The 17131-nt window shown below is 52.5% G+C and overlaps 3 protein-coding genes and 1 long non-coding RNA gene across 6 annotated transcripts in view; 3 read left to right on the forward strand and 1 right to left on the reverse strand.

Moving 5' to 3' along the window:
• The window catches only part of TSPEAR (thrombospondin type laminin G domain and EAR repeats), a 151093-nt gene that overhangs the window by 15729 nt on the left and 118233 nt on the right, over positions 1 to 17131 (forward strand). The window lies entirely within an intron of this gene.
• LOC121035869 (uncharacterized) overlaps positions 1 to 17131 on the forward strand; it is a 41926-nt gene that overhangs the window by 9206 nt on the left and 15589 nt on the right. The window lies entirely within an intron of this gene.
• Positions 3373 to 17131, forward strand: part of LOC121035865 (keratin-associated protein 12-1-like) — a 16640-nt gene continuing 2881 nt past the window's right edge. Inside the window, exons 1-2 of one of the 2 annotated variants that reach the window (XM_040483767.1) lie at positions 3398 to 3465; positions 3496 to 3522. In XM_040483767.1, coding sequence (XP_040339701.1) covers positions 3433 to 3465; positions 3496 to 3522 — 60 coding nt within the window. In that variant the 5' untranslated portion in view covers positions 3398 to 3432. Of the gene's footprint in view, positions 3523 to 17131 lie in introns of both variants that reach the window. The other variant, XM_040483766.1, reaches the window with a different exon arrangement.
• Positions 16634 to 17131, reverse strand: part of LOC121035862 (keratin-associated protein 12-1-like) — an 825-nt gene continuing 327 nt past the window's right edge. Inside the window, 1 exon segment of the mRNA XM_040483765.1 lies at positions 16634 to 17131. This exon segment is cut by the window's right edge and continues 8 nt beyond it. Coding sequence (XP_040339699.1) covers positions 16909 to 17131 — 223 coding nt within the window. The 3' untranslated portion in view covers positions 16634 to 16908.

The following is a 17131-nucleotide window of genomic DNA, read 5'->3' on the forward strand; positions in this document are numbered from 1 at the left end:
TGCTCCCTCTTCCCGCCTGCGTTCTCCCCTGCAGTGCTCCCTCTTCCTGTCTGCGTGCTCCTCCCCCCTCCGCTCCTGTGCTCCCTCTTCCCACCTGTGCGCTCAGCCCGCCCTGCCTTCCCCGCCCCCCTGCAGCGCTTCCTCCTGCGAGGGCCACTTTACTTCCCTGTCTCTGAAATGTTTCGCTTCACCCGGTTTCAAAGGACTCCTTTTTTGCTATCCATGGAGCTCTCGATGGGCAGTGCTTGTCCCCAGCACCTCAACGCCGTTGCCGCTTCTGTGCCGCTTCTGATGAGAAGTCAGCAGTTTCCTTCTCCTTCTTTTTTATTTGTTTTAATTTTTTTAACGTTTATTCATTTTTGAGAGACAGAGCGTGAGCGGGGGAGGGGCAGAGAGGGCGACCCAGAATCCCAAGCAGGCTCCGGGCTCCGAGCTGTCAGCACAGAGCCCGACGCGGGGCTCGAACCCATGATCCGTGAGGTCGTGACCTGAGCTGAAGTCGGAGGTTGAACACACTGAGCCCCAGCCGCCCCCCCCCCCCCCCCAGGCACCCCTGGTGTCTTTTCTTAAAACCAGGTTTTGGAAGCTTGTCCATCGTGTGTTCAGCACATTGTTGTGCTTTGATTTCATCCCTCCTCCCGAGGGTGACCTTACCTGTGTGTTAGACTGTCAGATACCGGCTCACAGGCTCTTCTCATTTTTTCCTCACTCTCGCTTCTCCTGCAGGTTAGATAATTTCCCTCGACGTGGATTCACTTTCACACGCTATTACTTCGTCGTCGGTCCGCCGTCGGGACCTCCCAGTGGATATTTCATTTCCAAGTGCTGTGCTTCGTGGTTCGAATTCCCGGTTTTTAAAGCAGTTTCCATTTACCTGCTAACGTTCCGTGTCCATTCACTCACAAAAGTAATATTTTCCTTTAATTCTTTGAACATCTGTTCCTTCGATTCTTGAAACATCTACAGTCGCTGCTCCACAGTCATTGCCCAGCCACTGTCCGGGCCATCTCGGGTTTCACGACTATTGATTGATTTGTTTCCTTAACTGGTGGATTGCATTTTCTCTGCCTCTTGTGGCCAGGGGTTTTGTTGTTGTATATTGCAATTAATTATGGTGATACATTTAGAAGGCCTGCATTCTCTTTTCCTGCCTATTCACTTTGGTTCTGGGTGATCGCCAGTTATTAATTGATCATGTTGAACTTGAGCGGGTTTTACACCTGCTCAGGGTGGCTCTGCGGGAAGCCCAGGGGGATTACTAAGCTCCTTGTCTTGGTGGGGGTAGAATTCCAACCGTCTTCTCTGGAAATGTTGCCACCGGTTGGCTTTGTTGGGGCAGGCCCAGAGTAGGGCTTCCTGTGGGTCTGGTCGCTGCTCTGGACGCCTGACTGTGTGGGGTCCTAGCAGCATGTGGGGGCTCCCCCTCCGTCCTACAGCACACGCTCAATGTTAAGCCTCTGGTGGTGTTGCCCCGAGCACAGACAGCCCTGCCACCTTGGACACATTTACAGCAGCGTCTCACGCAGACTCACGCACGTTCCCTCCCTCCTGATGGCCCACTCCTGGGATTCTAGCTGCTTCTGCTGCCCGAGCGCGGGGGGGGCCTTCCTCCTCGGCAAGCGGGCCATCGTGTTCTGCGAAAACCCCAGCCCACTGAACGGCCTTCGGGATGCTGGCCTGGGCAGAGCCGGGAGAAGGCCGAGCGTCTCTCGTGTGCACTCTTCCTCTCGGCAGCCGGTCTGTGCCGGTCGGACCGGCCGCGGCCCGAAGACGGAAGGCTCGTCGCTGTTCTTGGGTCGTGTCGTTGAGGGAGCGCTAGACTACCAGCGCTCCGCGGGTTTCCCCGGTATCGTTCCGTTCTCCAGACTCAACGCTTGTCTGTTCTGGGAGGTTCCTGGTCCACACAGCAAAGGCTGTGGCTTGAGGAGCCCTGCAGGTGTCATTCCTGTCTGCCTCGGTGTGGGCCCCACGGAGACAGGCAGCTACCAGGCTCTCTTACCCACCTATCGCTGCTAGAACGGTTGGAGGACGTGGCTAGGTGTGTGGCTGCTGAGACAGAACCAGGCAGACTCCTGTCAGGGACAGCCTGTCCTGGAAAACCGTAGATGACACCCCCCGCCCAAAAGAGGTCACGGTTTTACGCTGAGATTGCCCCGTCCAGGCAGACCCCCGCCGGCGCTCTCTGCAGGCGGGCGGCCCCAGAGTCTGCAAGCAGAAAGGAGTGGGGGGGGGGGAGCACTGACGGACGTCTGTCCTCACGGAGGAGACCTCGGAGTGGGGAGCGGTGTCTCCCTGACAACCAGGGAGGCCCACGAGTGTTTGTCTGGGCCCGGATGCGTGTGCCTCTGTGGGGGTGCCTGCACCTCCCTGAGCTGTGTGTCCATCTTTGGGGCCGTGCGCCAGAAAATTCTCGTAAACCGGTCCTGAGTCTTGTGATGCAGCAGCCTCCTGCAGAAGCGTTTTCAGAAACGCCATCAAGTTCTCGGGGTGTTCTCACTGTCGGCAGGGCGGGGGGCATGCAGGTGGCCGGAGAGACCTCGGATTCTTTGTAGGAAAGGCATGGAGGTCCTCCAAAGGCGCTCTCTGGAGTTCATAGGCCAGAGCCCCGAGGAGGGTGGGGAGTGCTCCTCCAGGCCGGCTTTCAGGGCCGAGACGTCAGGCGAGAGCCCCAGGGAGGAGAGGAAGACCCACCGCTGACTCAGCCCGTCACCCGGGTCCCAAGTGACCCTGTGTGTCCATCCGCAGTCCCCCGGCCCCCACGCGCTTCCCGGGGACGCCCCTGCTTCCTGTAGGGCCGCACCCCTGTGCAGCGGATGCCCTGGCCTTGTGCAGCCTGCTTCTCTAATGATGAGGTTTTTCTCACGGCGAGGATCAGAGGTCACTGCCCGCCAGGAGTTCTCCGTGACCCGTGCCCTCAGTCCACACCCGTGCTGTGGGCCAGTGGTCACCGTGTCCTTCCCGCGTACCGGCCGCCGCGTGACCTCCAGCTTCTGGGACACTCAGACGTGAGCCCGACACTCTCGATCTCCCCGTGTCTGCCCCGGAGCCTTCCTGACGGGCAGAGGCTGTTCGGGGACGTCATCGTGCACAGAGGGAGGTCGGGAGGTCTGCGTTTTCAGATTCACGCAAACGTGGCTCGTGTGAAATGGTGAGGAACGAGGCGCCAGTAACACACTCGGGCAGGTTTCCAAGTGCAACACGAGCGTGGGGAGGGGCAGTTAGTCACGCGGGCGAGCGCCAAACAAACAAAACACGTGCAACAGAAAACTAAGTTCTGGGAGACGGCCCGGAAGCAGCACAAACCAGGAAGACAACTGTTGTGTCCCGTGTTGCCAGGACGCCCACGGCCCGGTATAAAGGCGGTCCAGGCAAGGAGCCTCCAGACATCCCCGCCCTCCTCCCTCCCGGACACCGGCCGAGCCCCACGCCAACATGTGCCACACCAGCTGCTCCGCGGGCTGCCAGGCTTCCTGCGGCTCCTCTGGCCCCTGCCAGGCGTCCTGCTGTGTGCCCGTGAGCTGCAAGCCCGTGTGCGTGCCCGTGAGCTGCAGACCCGCCGTGTGCATGCCCGTGAGCTGCAAGCCCGTGTGTGTGCCCTCCTGCCAGTCCTCCGTGTGCGTGCCCGTGAGCTGCAGGCCCGTGTGTGTGCCCTCCTGCCAGTCCTCCGTGTGCGTGCCCGTGAGCTGCAGGCCCGTGTGTGTGCCCTCCTGCCAGTCCTCCGTGTGCGTGCCCGTGAGCTGCAAGCCCGAGTGTGTGCCCTCCTGCCGGCCCTCCTGCCCCACCCTGGTCTGCAGACCCGTGTGCTGTAGCTCCCCGTGCTGCTTCTGACCAGGGGTCTCCTAACTCCTGCTCCGGGGGCAGAGGGGGCCCCACCCATGCCCCTCCGGTGAGGACCAAGTCTTCGCCGGGCCTCCGGTTCTGCGCGTGGCAGGTCAAACATTCCCGATGAATCGTCTGAACCCTGGGGCGAGGACGGAGCAGGACGAGCCGGATCCCCCTGTGACCCTGCGTGTCTCTGCCAGGGTCCTTCTCTGTCTCCGGCAGGGAACCCAGCCCGTGTGAGCCCAATAAATCGTGCCTTCCTGAGGCAGCTTTCTACTCCTGTCTCTCTGTTTCTATGTTTCCTGCCCACTGAGTCGGCGCTGCGGAGCGGGGAGGGCTAATCCCCTCCTCAAGGTGGCTCGTCCGCGCTGGGGGCTGCCGGTGGAGGGAGTGGCCGCCAGCCTCAGGCCCCCGTGATCCGTGGCCCGGTGCGTGTGGCCGCGGCCAGCGACTCGCCCTTTTCCAAGGCCGCTCCTGCTTCCCCTGGCTGTCAGTTCCGGCCCTCAGTTCATGATTCACTTGTGTCGCTGGTCCACGTGCGGCCCAGTGTTAATTGACTGATGATCAGTTATTATTATAATAAACCCCACGAACCCACTACCCAGCGTGGAAGCTAGAGCACCGTCGGTAATTCACCCCGGGCTTCTCAGGGAAACCGCTGTTAGAATCGTGTGCTACCTTCTAAAAAAGAGAGCGGAGTCACCTCTGCGTGGCCCTGAAGCGCGTGTTTTCTCATGCAGGGCTCTGAGGGACGTCGGAAGGTATTGTCCTGCACTCCTGGCCTCGGACTCGCTTTCTTCACTCCGAGCACTGTTGCTAGGATTTCTCTCGGGTCCCGCGTCGTGTCGTGTGTCCTCTTGACCCTTCCCGCCTGCTCCATGCTGGGGCTGTTTCGGCTGAAACCTGTTCCCGTAGATGGGCAGGTGTGGGTGCCAAGGGAACGGGGGACCGGAGGGCCTGGCCGTGGACTGTCCATGCCCTCCTTTGGCACCTGTGACCTTTCCGTTTGGGGCAGCCGACCGCCCGTCCCCCGGCAAGGCTCTCTGTCTGTCTGGCAGTGTCTCAGGCTGGTGGGCAGGTACATGGGAGCCTGCTCCACCCCCCCGGGAACACGCACTTGCCGCAAGCCCCGGACTACGGTGGAGAGGCAGGGACACCGGCTTCTCACCCACCTTGTCTCCAAAGCCACTGCACCTCCATGCCTGGTTTCTGGGGGTTATTTTGTAATGAATTTTCTGAGTCGGAGAAGTGGGTGCGTTTGAGACCCACCGGCAGTGTAGTCTGCCGCCACCTCCCCCCACCCCCGCCGCCCCCCGGCTTTGCTCCCAGCTGAGGTCGAGAGGCCTGCACTGCGGACAGGAGCCTGGCTGCCCTCCCACCCCAGGGATGGCTTCCGGAGCCTCAGTCCTTCCTCCTCACCCAGCTCTGCAGTGACTAGATGTCACAGTACCTGGATCCTGCCCAACCCCACCCCCAGGCCCCGTTGTCCCTGAGCTCCCGAGGAGGCCAGTGGGGGCCGGGAGGCAGGTCAGCTCTCTGGATGTGGCTCTTTTTTTTTTTTAATTTAAATTTTAGTTAACATGCAGTGCAATATTGGTTTCAGGAGTAGAATTCTTTGATTCATCCCTTACATACAACACCCAGTGCTCATCACAAGTGTCCTCCTCAGTGCCCATCACCCACTTAGCTCCTCCCCCACCCACCTCCCTCCATTCCCCGCCAGCTCGTTCTCCGTCATTGAGAGTCTCTTGTGGGGGTGCCTGGGGGGCTCAGTTGGTTAAGTGTCTGACTTCAGTTTAGGTCACGATCTCCTGGTTCATGGGTTTGAGCCCCTTGTCGGGCTCTGTGTTGACAGCTCAGAGCCTGGAGCCTGCTTCAGATCCTGTGTCTCCCTCTCTCTCTCTCTCTGCCCCTCCCCTGCTCATGTTCTGTCTCTCTCTGTCTCTCAAAAATGAATAAATGATAAAAAAAATTTTTTTAAAGAGTCTGTGGTTTGTTTCCCTCTCTTCTCTTCACCCCCTTCATATGTGTTCATCTGTTTTGTTTCTACATATGAGTGAAATCATACAGTATGTGTCTTTCTCTGACTGACTTATTTCACTTCGCAAAATACACTTTAGCTCCATCCATGTAGTTGCAAATGGCAAGATTTCATTCCTTTTCATTGCTGAGTAGTATTCCATTATATATATATATATATATATATATATATACACATATATATATATATATATCACATCTTCTTTATCCATTCGTCACTGGATGGACATTTGGACTCTTTCCATAATTTGGCTGTTGTCAATAGTGCTGGTATAAATATCGGGATGCGTGTGCTCCTTTGAATCAGCATTTTTTGTATCCTTCGGGTAAATACTCAGTAGTGTGATTACTGGGTCGTAGGGTAGGTCTATTTTCAACTTTTTGAGGAACCTCCATACTGTTTCCAGAGTGGCTGCACAAGTTTGCATTCCCACCAGCAGTGCAAGAGGGTTCCCCTTTCTCCACATCCTCGCCAACACCTGTTGTTTCCTGAGTGGTTAATGTTGGTCGTTCTGACAGGTGTGAGGTGGTATCTCATTGGGGTTTTGATTTCTATTTCCCTGATGATGAGTGATGTGGAGTATTTTTTCATGTGTCTGTTGGCCATCTGGATGTCTTCTTTGGAGAAGTGTCTGTTCATGTCTTTTGCCCATTTCTTCACTGGATATTTGTTTTTTGGGTGTTGAGTTTGAGAAGTTCTTTATAGATTTTGGATACTAATCCTTTATCTGACATGTCGTTTGCAAATATCTTCTTCCATTTTGTCGGTTGCCTTTTAGTTTTGCTGATTGTTTCCTTCGCTGTGCAGAAGCTTTTTATCTTGATGAGGTCCCGATAGTTCATTTCTGCTTTTGTTTCCCTTGCCTCTGGAGACATGTCAAGTAAGAAATTGCTGAGGCCGAGGTCAAAGAGGTTGCTGCCTATTTTCTCCTCTAGCATTTTGATGGTTTCCTGTGTCGTATTTAAGTCTTTCATCCATTTTGAGTTTATGTTTGTATATTTTTATTTTTGTGTAAGAAAGCGGTCCAGGTTCATTCTTCTGCATGTCGCTGTCCAGTTTTCCCAGCACCACTTGCTGAAGAGACTGTCTTTATTCCATTGGATATTTGTTCCTGCTTTGTCAAAGATTAGTTGGCCATACGTTTGTGGGTCCATATCTGGGTTCTCTATTCTGTTCCATCGGTCGGAGTGTCTGTTTTGGTGCCAGTACCATACTGTCTTGATGATGACAGCTTTCTAATACAGCTTGAAGTCTGGGATTGTGATGCCTCCAGCTTTGGTTTTCTTTGTCAGGAGTCCTTTGGCTGTTTGGGGTCTTTTCTGGTTCTGTGGATATGGCTTTTGAGTCCTGGAGGCACCAGTACTTCCAAGGGCAGTCTCACTACTGGCCATCTGAGATTTCCAGCCCCTTTAGTCTTCCTTAGGGACAGGTGATAAACTTAGAGCTGCAGAACTGCTTTTACGACCTTTTAGCTGCACGGACTGGAACCTATTACATTGTTTGAATTTGGGGGACTTTGGTAAACTGAGCCAGTTGACTCGGATGTATGTAGACATGCACCCACGTACTTGCATACGATGTATGTATGCACACACACACACAGTATATATGTATGCCCCGTGCACACACCAGTGTATATCCCTCGTACACACATGCACACACATGCACGAGGCATCTGGTTTCCCCAGCCAGCAGTGGGAGGTGAAACCCACAGAGTAGAGATGGGGTGCGGACAGTGACGTAACAACGCCCCCTGAAGCTCCTCCCCAGAGGCCCCGCTCAGCCTGCTCAGAGCCTATGGGACCCTCAGGCCACTCGGAGCCTCTGTTCTGTGGTGCTGCTTTTCCACATCGGGCATGTCTTAGGAATGAGGTTTTACAACATGAGAAACCAAAGAGGAGAATGGAGATCTGACAAATGTATTAATTAGGAAAAGGTCCTCCAGGAAAGTGCGATTTTCTTCAAAGCCACGATAAAGGGAAGAAAATGAGCAAGTCCGAAATGGGGCCTGTGGGCTGTGTTTCCACCCGCCCCGGGAAGGAGGTCTGTGGAGAGGGGAGGCAGGTGTGGGTCAGGACGGGACAGATCTCGCTGGGCTCCTTGATGTGACCGGAGTGGTTCCTCCAGGACCTGGAGGCCGGGAACGGATGTCCTGCAGCAGGTGGGGGCACCAAAGGGGACAGGCGTGCAGGCGAGGGCAGGGCAGGAGGACTGTCATACACAGGGCCACCCGCACCTCACGGGGCACACACGTGTGTGTACACATGTGCACACACACCCAGCTGCCCACAAGGGCACACATACATACGCGTGTGGGCACACACCGGGCACACATGTACGCACAGGTGCACACAAGGGCACACACATGCATGCACATGCACACACACACACGGCACTCACACACTGCGCTGTGCTTATCGGGTCCCTTGTCACACTGGCTGATGGGAATTCCCATGAAGCTCACAGTGTAGGCAGGACACAGGACACAGGACGCCGGTTTGGGAACCTTTGGCTACTTTGCCGTGTGAGAGGCACATGGTGAGAAAAGGCTGCTGGCAGAGTCCAGAGAAGGGAAAAGAGTTTTACTGGGTTAGAAAGGCCTCCCTAGCGCCCCCCACAGGAACCCTACTTGAGGCTGGGGTGGTCGCCGCAGGGTGTTTCTTCATCCATGTTCTGGGACAGACAATGTGTTACATTCCTTAGTGGTTTTTAACATTTACAAGGCATCATAAACTGTGCACACTTTTAAACATTAAAAAATTTTTTAATGTTTGTTTATATTTGAGAGAGAGACAGAATGTGAGCGGGGGAGGAGCAGAGAGAGAGGGAGACACAGAATCCGAAGCAGGCTCCAGGCTCTGAGCTGTCAGCACAGAGCCCAACGCGGGGCTCGAACTCACAGACCACAAGATCACGACCTGAGCTGAAGTTGGACGCTTAGCTGACTGAGCCACCCAGGCGCCCCCTGAGTCAATTTCTTTAATGGTTTAAAGTTATTCAAGTTTTAAATGGCTAATTTGGGAAAGTTACATATTTTTAGAGATTTTGTTGGGATTAAGTTGTTCATAATAGTCATTATTTAAAAAATCCCCATTATATCTGTAGTCCTGTCGCATTTTTTATCCCTAATTTCCTAGTAGTCTTTATTTGTGCTTTCTTGTTTATTCCACTGGCCAGTCTTGTCACATAGTTGTTTTTTCATAGAATCATCCCTGGCTTTGTTGATCTGTGTGGTGTGATTATTTTCTATTCCATTAATTTCTGCCTATGATTTTGCTATTTCTATACCAAGTAACTTTAACAACATTTCCATGACACTCTCCATAGAAAATCTTCGGAAAACCGAGTACAGATGCTTTCAGTATGTCGTAGAGTGGAAGGAAGCCAACAGGGAAATCCCGGCCCCTTGTTTTACAGCGACGATAAATTCATATTTCTGACCTGCTGTGGCTGAGCCTCATTCATTGTGGCAGAAACCAGTTTTTTTTGTCTCATTGAAATTCTTTGTTGACAGGTATAAAGGAGTCAGTGTATATACACCATGAGCTCAGATTTTTAGGCCACAATGAAATACATGAATATAATGTTTAACCTGAAAATAAAATACACGCTATCTTACCGTGTACCAGGAGGTTTTTGAGACAAAATACTGTGTCTCATCTATAGCTAAAGAAAAGTATTTGCCACTTGTCGAATTCTGAATATGTTGACCATCGATGTCCTTTTTCTGCTTGCCCCTGTCATGTTTGAGGACAGTGTGTCACAGTCTCCCTGTGACAGGAGCTGTCACTCCTCCTTGGAATGCACCAGACATTGATATTTGAGGCTATACTTTGTGGTACATAGAAGGTCAGGATCATTCTGTCTTTCTGGGGAGTTGGATTTTATCATCACCAATGAGACATTCTCTTCATCAGTAACGGTGCTTTCTACCTTCAAGTACGTGTTGTCTATTAAAATAGTTGTACTAGATGTTTTGGGTTAGCATTTGCTGGGTGTCCCTTTTTCTCTGTTCACTTTCAACCTTTCCATCTGCGTGCTCTGGACCAGGGGTTGGCACCCTTTTTAGGTAAAGGACCAGGCAGCAGTTGTCTGCAGCCTGCGGGCCTCCCGGTTGCTGCTGCAACCACGAAGCCCTGCTGTTGCAGTACGAGTTGCCATAGACCGGGCACAAGCAAGGAGCGTGGCCATGTCCAGTGAGCCTCGCGGACACCTGGGCAGAGGCCCAGCGCTGCCCCGAGGGAGGGGTGCAGCCTGTACCCTGACTTAGACCACAATAGCACAGAGCTGAATTTCGTTTCTAAAAGATTCGATCTCTGTTTTTTAACTGGAGAGTTTAGCCTATTTATATTTATTATGATCACGAATATACTTGAATATATTTCTATCATCTTATTTTGTGATCATCTTTGCCCCACCTTTCCATGCTGCTTCTCAAAGTCCCTTCCTACCTGCCGTCACGTTGACATTTTACAAGTTTCCTTTTGTTTTCTGTCTTCTCTGGTTCTGAAGTTCCTATGCTTTCTATTCTTTGATTGACGGTCCTTAGGATTTCCGTGAGCATCCCTCATGTGGTCTGGCATCAGTCACGGCCCTTCTCACTTGTACGTAAAGCAGATTCCCTCCAGCTTACCGGCATCGTCTGTCCAGGGCTCTGGTTTGCCTTTAAATTTTTTCTAACCCCACTAATTAGCATTGCTGCTACTCTCCTCAGTTAATATTTGTTTATCCACATATCTACCAGCTTCTGAAGTCACTGCCCCGCTCCGCCTCCCCGATGGTTCCCCCTGGGTCTGGTCCTCCTCCCTGGGGGCGTCCTGCAGGTGCTCCTGTGTGTGCACTGCTGACGAGTGAGCTTGCCCGGGAACGTGCATGGAGGTGGAGGGAGGCACACGGACCTTTCCGTCTGCCTCACTGCCTCCTTGTGGGCAGCCATGGAGCCCACTGCAGCCGCTCCCCGTGGGCAAGCTGGGCTGTTCTCTGGCTGCTTCCAGCACATTCTGTCCTGAGAACTCCCGGTGCTCGTCATGTGGGGGGGGACTTGGGTCTCTCGCACTTGCCTGTGCTGCTCTTTGGGACCTGAGGACGTCCTTCGTTGTCCCTAGAAGACAGCTTCTGCCCCTAGTTCTCTCCGGTCTCCTCCTCTGGAAGAGCAATTAATCGACTACCGGGCCTTCTCCGTCTATCTTCCAAGTCTCTGGGCCACGCTTTGTCCTCACGGGGTCCCTGCAGCTCAGCGCTGTGGCTCGTGGCAGCCCGTGGCAGTGCACCCGCCCCACCGTCTCTCCACGCAGAGGGCTTTCGCTTAAGTGGTTTCACCCGTTTTAGCTTTAGAGGTTACATTTGGTTCTCCCGAGTGCACGGATCTTAAAAAAAAAAACGGAACTTTCTTCCTCTTTCGTGTTTCTTGTTTCATCTTTTAGTTTCACCCGTTTGAAGCTCACATATTCAACGTCTGTGGTGGGATTTCTACAGCGTGAGGTTCTCGGGCGGCTGCTGTCTCTGTGGCACTTTGCCCGCACGGACGTGTGCGCTCACGCGGTCGCGTCTGTGTCGCGAGCTCACGCTTCCACTTCTGTAGTTGTGTTAACTCTGAAAAGCCCGGACTGCAGGTGTGTGCCTCTGGAGAGGTGCGCCAGGACTGGCGTTGAGCTCACGGCGCACGGCGTCTCGCTGAGCACCCACGACGGCCTCCGGAGCCGGGCACTGGCAAGCACCCCCGTCACAGATGGGGACGCGGAGGCTGCGGAGGGGCTGTCCCAGGTGACAGTCTGTAGATGGCAGGACTGCCGCTCAAACCCAGCTCCGGCCGCCCGTGCAGCGGGGCTCTTGACGCTGCCGTGCCTCGTGGATGGGGGCGCTGGGCCACCCTGCGAGTGAGGGGAAGGGGAAGGAGGCCCGGCCCGCCGGGAGAAGCTGAGAACAGGGAGCGGCCGTGAGCGCACAGGACGGTGCACCTGCTCCTGGCACACGCCCCTCAGTGGCCTCCTGTGTTCTGTCTGCAGCGGCACCTTCACCCGGCCTGATGGCACACAGCCGTCCACCCCGGGCCCCGGGGCGGATGTGGTGTCAGGGCCAGGGAAGGGCCCCACGGCGTGTCCTGCTCCTCTCCGTCCCCAAGGGAAACGCGCCAGGAGCACCACAGCCCCGAGGTGCTGATGGCCACAGGCGCTGCTCGGGACACTGGCCAAGGAGCCTGTAGGCGCCGTGCTCAGACGAGAAGGCCACGCTGCTCTCGGCCAAGGGCGGATCGGTGGCAGAAAGCGCCGGCCCAGGGAGCCGAGGGGAACGGCCCAGCCGGGCTCCGCCGTACCCCGTGCCAGCTTGGTGCCGGTCTCCCCGCGGTGGCGCTGACCCAGGAGTGCTCCCTCATGGCTCTGGCCCAACATCCTGGGCACAGCAGTGAGGGCAGTGCGGCAGCCAGCCCCGCGCGCTCGGCCTCGCAGGCTGCAAACAGTCTCATTTGTCAGCGCAGAGCCCGACGCGGGGCTCGAACTCACCAACCGTGAGATCATGACCTGAGCTGAAGTCAGATGCTTAACCGACTGAGCCACCCAGGCGCCCCTGAAAAGTATTCTCTATACAAAAAAGTCCAACTAACTAACAAGCAATGCTTCCACGTACAGAAGCACATAAAAGGTAGTAATGTTTTGCTCACATGAATGCAGTGTTCCTACTGGTCTTCCTAATTGGGTTTTATTTACATATTTTGTTTATATTTATTCATTTTTTAATTTACACCCAAGTTAGTTAGCATATAGTGGAACAATGATTTCAGGAGTAGATTCCAGTGATTCACCCCCTATGTAGAACACCCAGTGCTCATTCCAAGTGTCTTCCTTAATGCCCTTTACCCATTTAGCCATCCGCCCCCACAGCCCCTCCAGCAACCCTCTCTGTTCTCTATATTTAAGAGTCTCTTATGTTTTGTCCCCCTCTGTGTTTTTATATTATTTTTGCTTCCCTTTCCTTATGTTCATCTGTTTAGTATCTTAAATGTCTCATATGGGTGAAGTCATATGATATTTGCCTTTCTCTAATTTCACTTAGCATAATACACTCTAGTTCCACCCACGTTGTGGCAAATGGAAGGATTTCATTTTTTTTTTTTTGATTGCCGAGTATATCTCATTGTGGTTTTGATTTCTATTTCCCTGATGATGAGTGATGTGGAGCATTTTTTCATGTGTCTATTGGCCATCTGGATGTCTTCTTTGGAAAAGTGTCTGTTCATGTCTTTTGCCCATTTCTTCACTGGATCATTTGTGTTTTGGGTGTTGAGTTTGATAAGTTCTTTATAGATTTTTGGATACTAATCCGTTATCTGATATGTTGTTTGCAAATATCTTCTCCCATTCTGTCGGTTGCCTTTTAGTTTTGCTGATTGTTTCCTTCACTATGCAGAAGCTTTTTATTTTGATGAGGTCCCAATAATTCAATTTTGCCTTTGTTTCCCTTGCCTCCAGAGATGTAAGAAGTTGCTATGGCTGAGGTCAAAGAGGTTGCTGCCTGTTTTCTCCTCTAGGATTTTTTTTTAAAAATTTTTTAACATTTATTTATTTTTGAGAAGAGAGAGACAGAGCATGAACGGGGGAGGGTCAGAGAGAGAGGGAGACACAGAACCAGAAGCAGGCTCCAGGCTCTGAGCGGTCAGCACAGAGCCCGACGCGGGGCTCGAACTCATGGACCGCGAGATCATGACCTGAGCCAAAGTCGGACGCTTAACCGACTGAGCCACCCAGGCGCCCCTCTCCTCTAGGATTTTGATGGCTTCCTGTCTTATGTTTAGGTCTTTCATCCATTTTGAGTTTATTTTTATGTATGGTGTAAGAAAGTGTCCAGGTTCATTCTGCATGAAGAGACTGTCTTTATTCCATTGGATATTCTTTCCAGCTTTGTCAAAGAATAGTTGGCCATACGTTTGTGGGTCCATTTCTGGGTTCTCTAGTCTGTTCCATTGATCTGAGTGTCTGTTTTTGTGCCAGTACCATACTGTCTTGATGATTACAGATTTGTGATACAGCTTGAAGTCCGGGATTGTGTTGCCTCCTGCTTTGGTTTTCTTTTTCAAGATTGCTTTGGCTATTCGGGGTCTTTTCTGGTTCCATACAAATTTTAGGATTGTTTGTTCTAGCTCTATGAAGAATGCTGGTGTTATTTTGATAAGGATTGCATTGCATGTGTAGATTGCTTTGGGTAGTATTGACATTTTAACAATATTTGTTAATCCATCAGCATGGAATATTTTTCCATTTTTTGTGTCTTCAATTTCTTTCATAAGCTTTCTATAGTTTTCAGTGTATAGATGTCTCACCTCTTTGGTTAGGTTTATTCCTAGTATTTAATGGTTTTTGGTGTAATTGTAAATGGGATTGATTCCTTAATTTCTCTTTTTGTTGCTACATTATTGGTGTGTAGGAATGCAACCAATTTCTGTGCATTGATTTTATATACTGCAACTTTGCTGAATTCATGGATCAGTTCTAGGAGTGTTTTGGTGGCATCTTTTGGGTTTTCCATCTGATCTTTTTTATATTGTGATATGGTGAGCGTGGAAGGCATGGAAGCTCCACGTGCTCTCCTCACGCCTTACCCTCCACATCCTTCCATCTGGCTGTTTCTGAGTTCTGTGAGCTGCTCTAAACAAATCAGTTGAACCCAAGGACCTCTGATCTGGAGCTGGTTGGTCAGAAACACAGGTGACAAGCTCAGCTTGCTGCAGGCATCTGAAGTGGCGTGGGGGTCAGTCTCTAGGACGGAGCCATTAACCTGTGGGATCTGACACTGTCTCCAAGTAGGTAGTGTCAGAACTGAGTTGAATTCCAAGACACCCTGGGAGGGTGTCCCAGAGCACTGTTTGTTGGAGGTGTGGGGAAGCCTTCTCACACCTATATGAAAATTGGGTCCAAGAACCCAATTTATGTATTATTCACAGTTAGTTAATTAATTAGAAGCCTTCTTTGCACCAGACAATTCAGTGCTTCACTCCACCCCACAGGTAATTATCATCCTAAATTTAATATTCGTCATTCTCATGCTTTTTTTTTTTAATTTTTTTTTCAACATTTATTTATTTTTGGGACAGAGAGAGACAGAGCATGAACGGGGGAGGGGCAGGGAGAGAGGGAGACACAGAATCGGAAACAGGCTCCAGGCTCTGAGCCATCAGCCCAGAGCCCGACGCGGGGCTCGAACTCACGGACCGCGAGATCGTGACCTGGCTGAAGTCGGACGCTTAACCGACTGCGCCACCCAGGCGCCCCTCTCATGCTTTTATTTATGGATTTACCACACGTGTCCTCCATAAATATTTGCAACTCTTAACATCTCTTACCTATTTGCCACTTTGACTCTCTTTTGCTGCATGCTGGATGCTTTCTTTGGACCTGCCTTCTGATTTTTCTAATTCTCTCTTTAGCTGTGTCTAATATTCTGTTTTAAGTTGTCCACGGAGTTTTTAATTTCCATCACTTGACTTTTTTGATTTCTCGAAGTTCTCTTTGTTTCCCTCAAGTCTATTTCTTTTAGTTTAATACATTTACTCTGTTTTCATATTTACATTTCTCTCCCTAATTTCTTTAAATATAAACACTTTTTTTTATAGTCACCATGCTATACATTACATCCTGAGGACTTTTTAATTTTGTAACTTGAAATTTGTATCTTTTGACCCCATACCCATTTCACCCCCCACCCCTGGAAAACATCAGTATCTTCTCTGTATTTATCACCTCGTTTTATTTTGTTTTCTTTCCTTTGGTTTGTGTTGTAGAATTCACATATAAGTGAGATCATACAGTATTTGTCTTTCTCCAACTTATTTTGCTCAACATCATTATTTTAATGTTTCTGTCTGATAGCTCCAACATCTGTGTCATTTTTGAGTCTAGTTTTGTTGATTGCTTTGTTCTTAGAAAATGGATTGAGTTTTTTCCTTGCTTTTTTAAAATATGTCTTCTAATGTTTGATTGCATATCAGATATCTTGTATTAATTGAAAGGGACATACCCAGTGTTTCTTCCTGGAAACGGGTGAGTCTCTTCTGTCAGGTCACCAGGGTGGTGGGGGGTAAGTTTCGATCAGCCTGCTCAGATGTTGACCTTGGCTTGGGCGTTGCTGTTCTTGCGATGACCTTCAAGGTACCTAAGACTTCGGATTCCTTCGTGCTGGGCTTCCAGTGCCGTGTGCCCAGGGCGAGGGCTGGAGGCGCAGAGTTCTTGCTCTGCCCTAAGTTTCCAGCAACCCCTATGTGCCCCGCCCACGGAGGGGACCCTCCACATGCCTGCCTCCCCCAGTGACCACTGCTGCTCCTGCAGCCGTGCCGGCCAGGCCGAGCCAGGGGCCGGAGGGCCCTGTTGTTCTGCCCCGGGTCAGTCCTGAGCAGGCCCGTGGGCCTGGGTCTTGGAGGGCGAGGCTTCCTCACTTCCGGCTGCTCCTCCCCGGGATGGTCAGACTCCCCTTTGTAGTGGGGGTGGGTTCGTGCGAGCTTCCCCGCCCTCCCTGTTGTAGCGATCCTCGAAGGCACCACGTCAGGCCCGGCGCCCGGCCCGATTCCCGGCCCCTGTTCAGCGGGGCAGGTTACCCCTGCACTTCCCCTTCTGCAGTGTGAGTCTCTGTGGTGGGTGTGTGGATGGCACCGCCCCCCTGCGGCCTCCGAGGAGCCCCCACCTCCAGCTGAGCTGTTGGAAAGGGGGCTCTTTGAGGAGGGGCGGCCGCACTTATGGTTTGTATATGCCGTCGAGGAAAGAACTTCAAAGTCTGTGAAAATAAGACAGGGGCAAGCTGCCTCAGGAAGGCACGATTTATTGGGCTCACACGGGCTGGGTTCCCTGCCGGAGACAGAGAAGGACCCTGGCGGAGACACGCAGGGTCACAGGGGGATCCGGCTCCTCCTGCTCCGTCCTCGCCCCAGGGTTCAGACGATTCATCGGGAATGTTTGACCTGCCACGCGCAGAACCGGAGGCCCGGCGAAGACTTGGTCCTCACCGGAGGGGCACGGGTGGAGCCCCCTCTGCCCCCGGAGCAGGTGTTAGGAGACCCCTGGTCAGAAGCAGCACGGGGAGCTACAGCACACGGGTCTGCAGACCAGGGTGGGGCAGGAGGGCCGGCAGGAAGGCACACACTCAGGCTTGCAGCTCACGGGCACGCACACGGTGGGTGTGCAGCTCACGGGCACGCACACAGTGGGTCTGCAGCTCACGGGCACGCACGTGGAGGACTGGCAGGAGGGCACACACTCGGGCTTGCAGCTCACGGGCACGCACACG

This window comes from Herpailurus yagouaroundi, unplaced genomic scaffold (genome assembly GCF_014898765.1).
Source record: "Herpailurus yagouaroundi ecotype Mexico unplaced genomic scaffold, PumYag 162, whole genome shotgun sequence".
NCBI classification, from domain to species: Eukaryota; Metazoa; Chordata; class Mammalia; order Carnivora; family Felidae; genus Herpailurus; species Herpailurus yagouaroundi.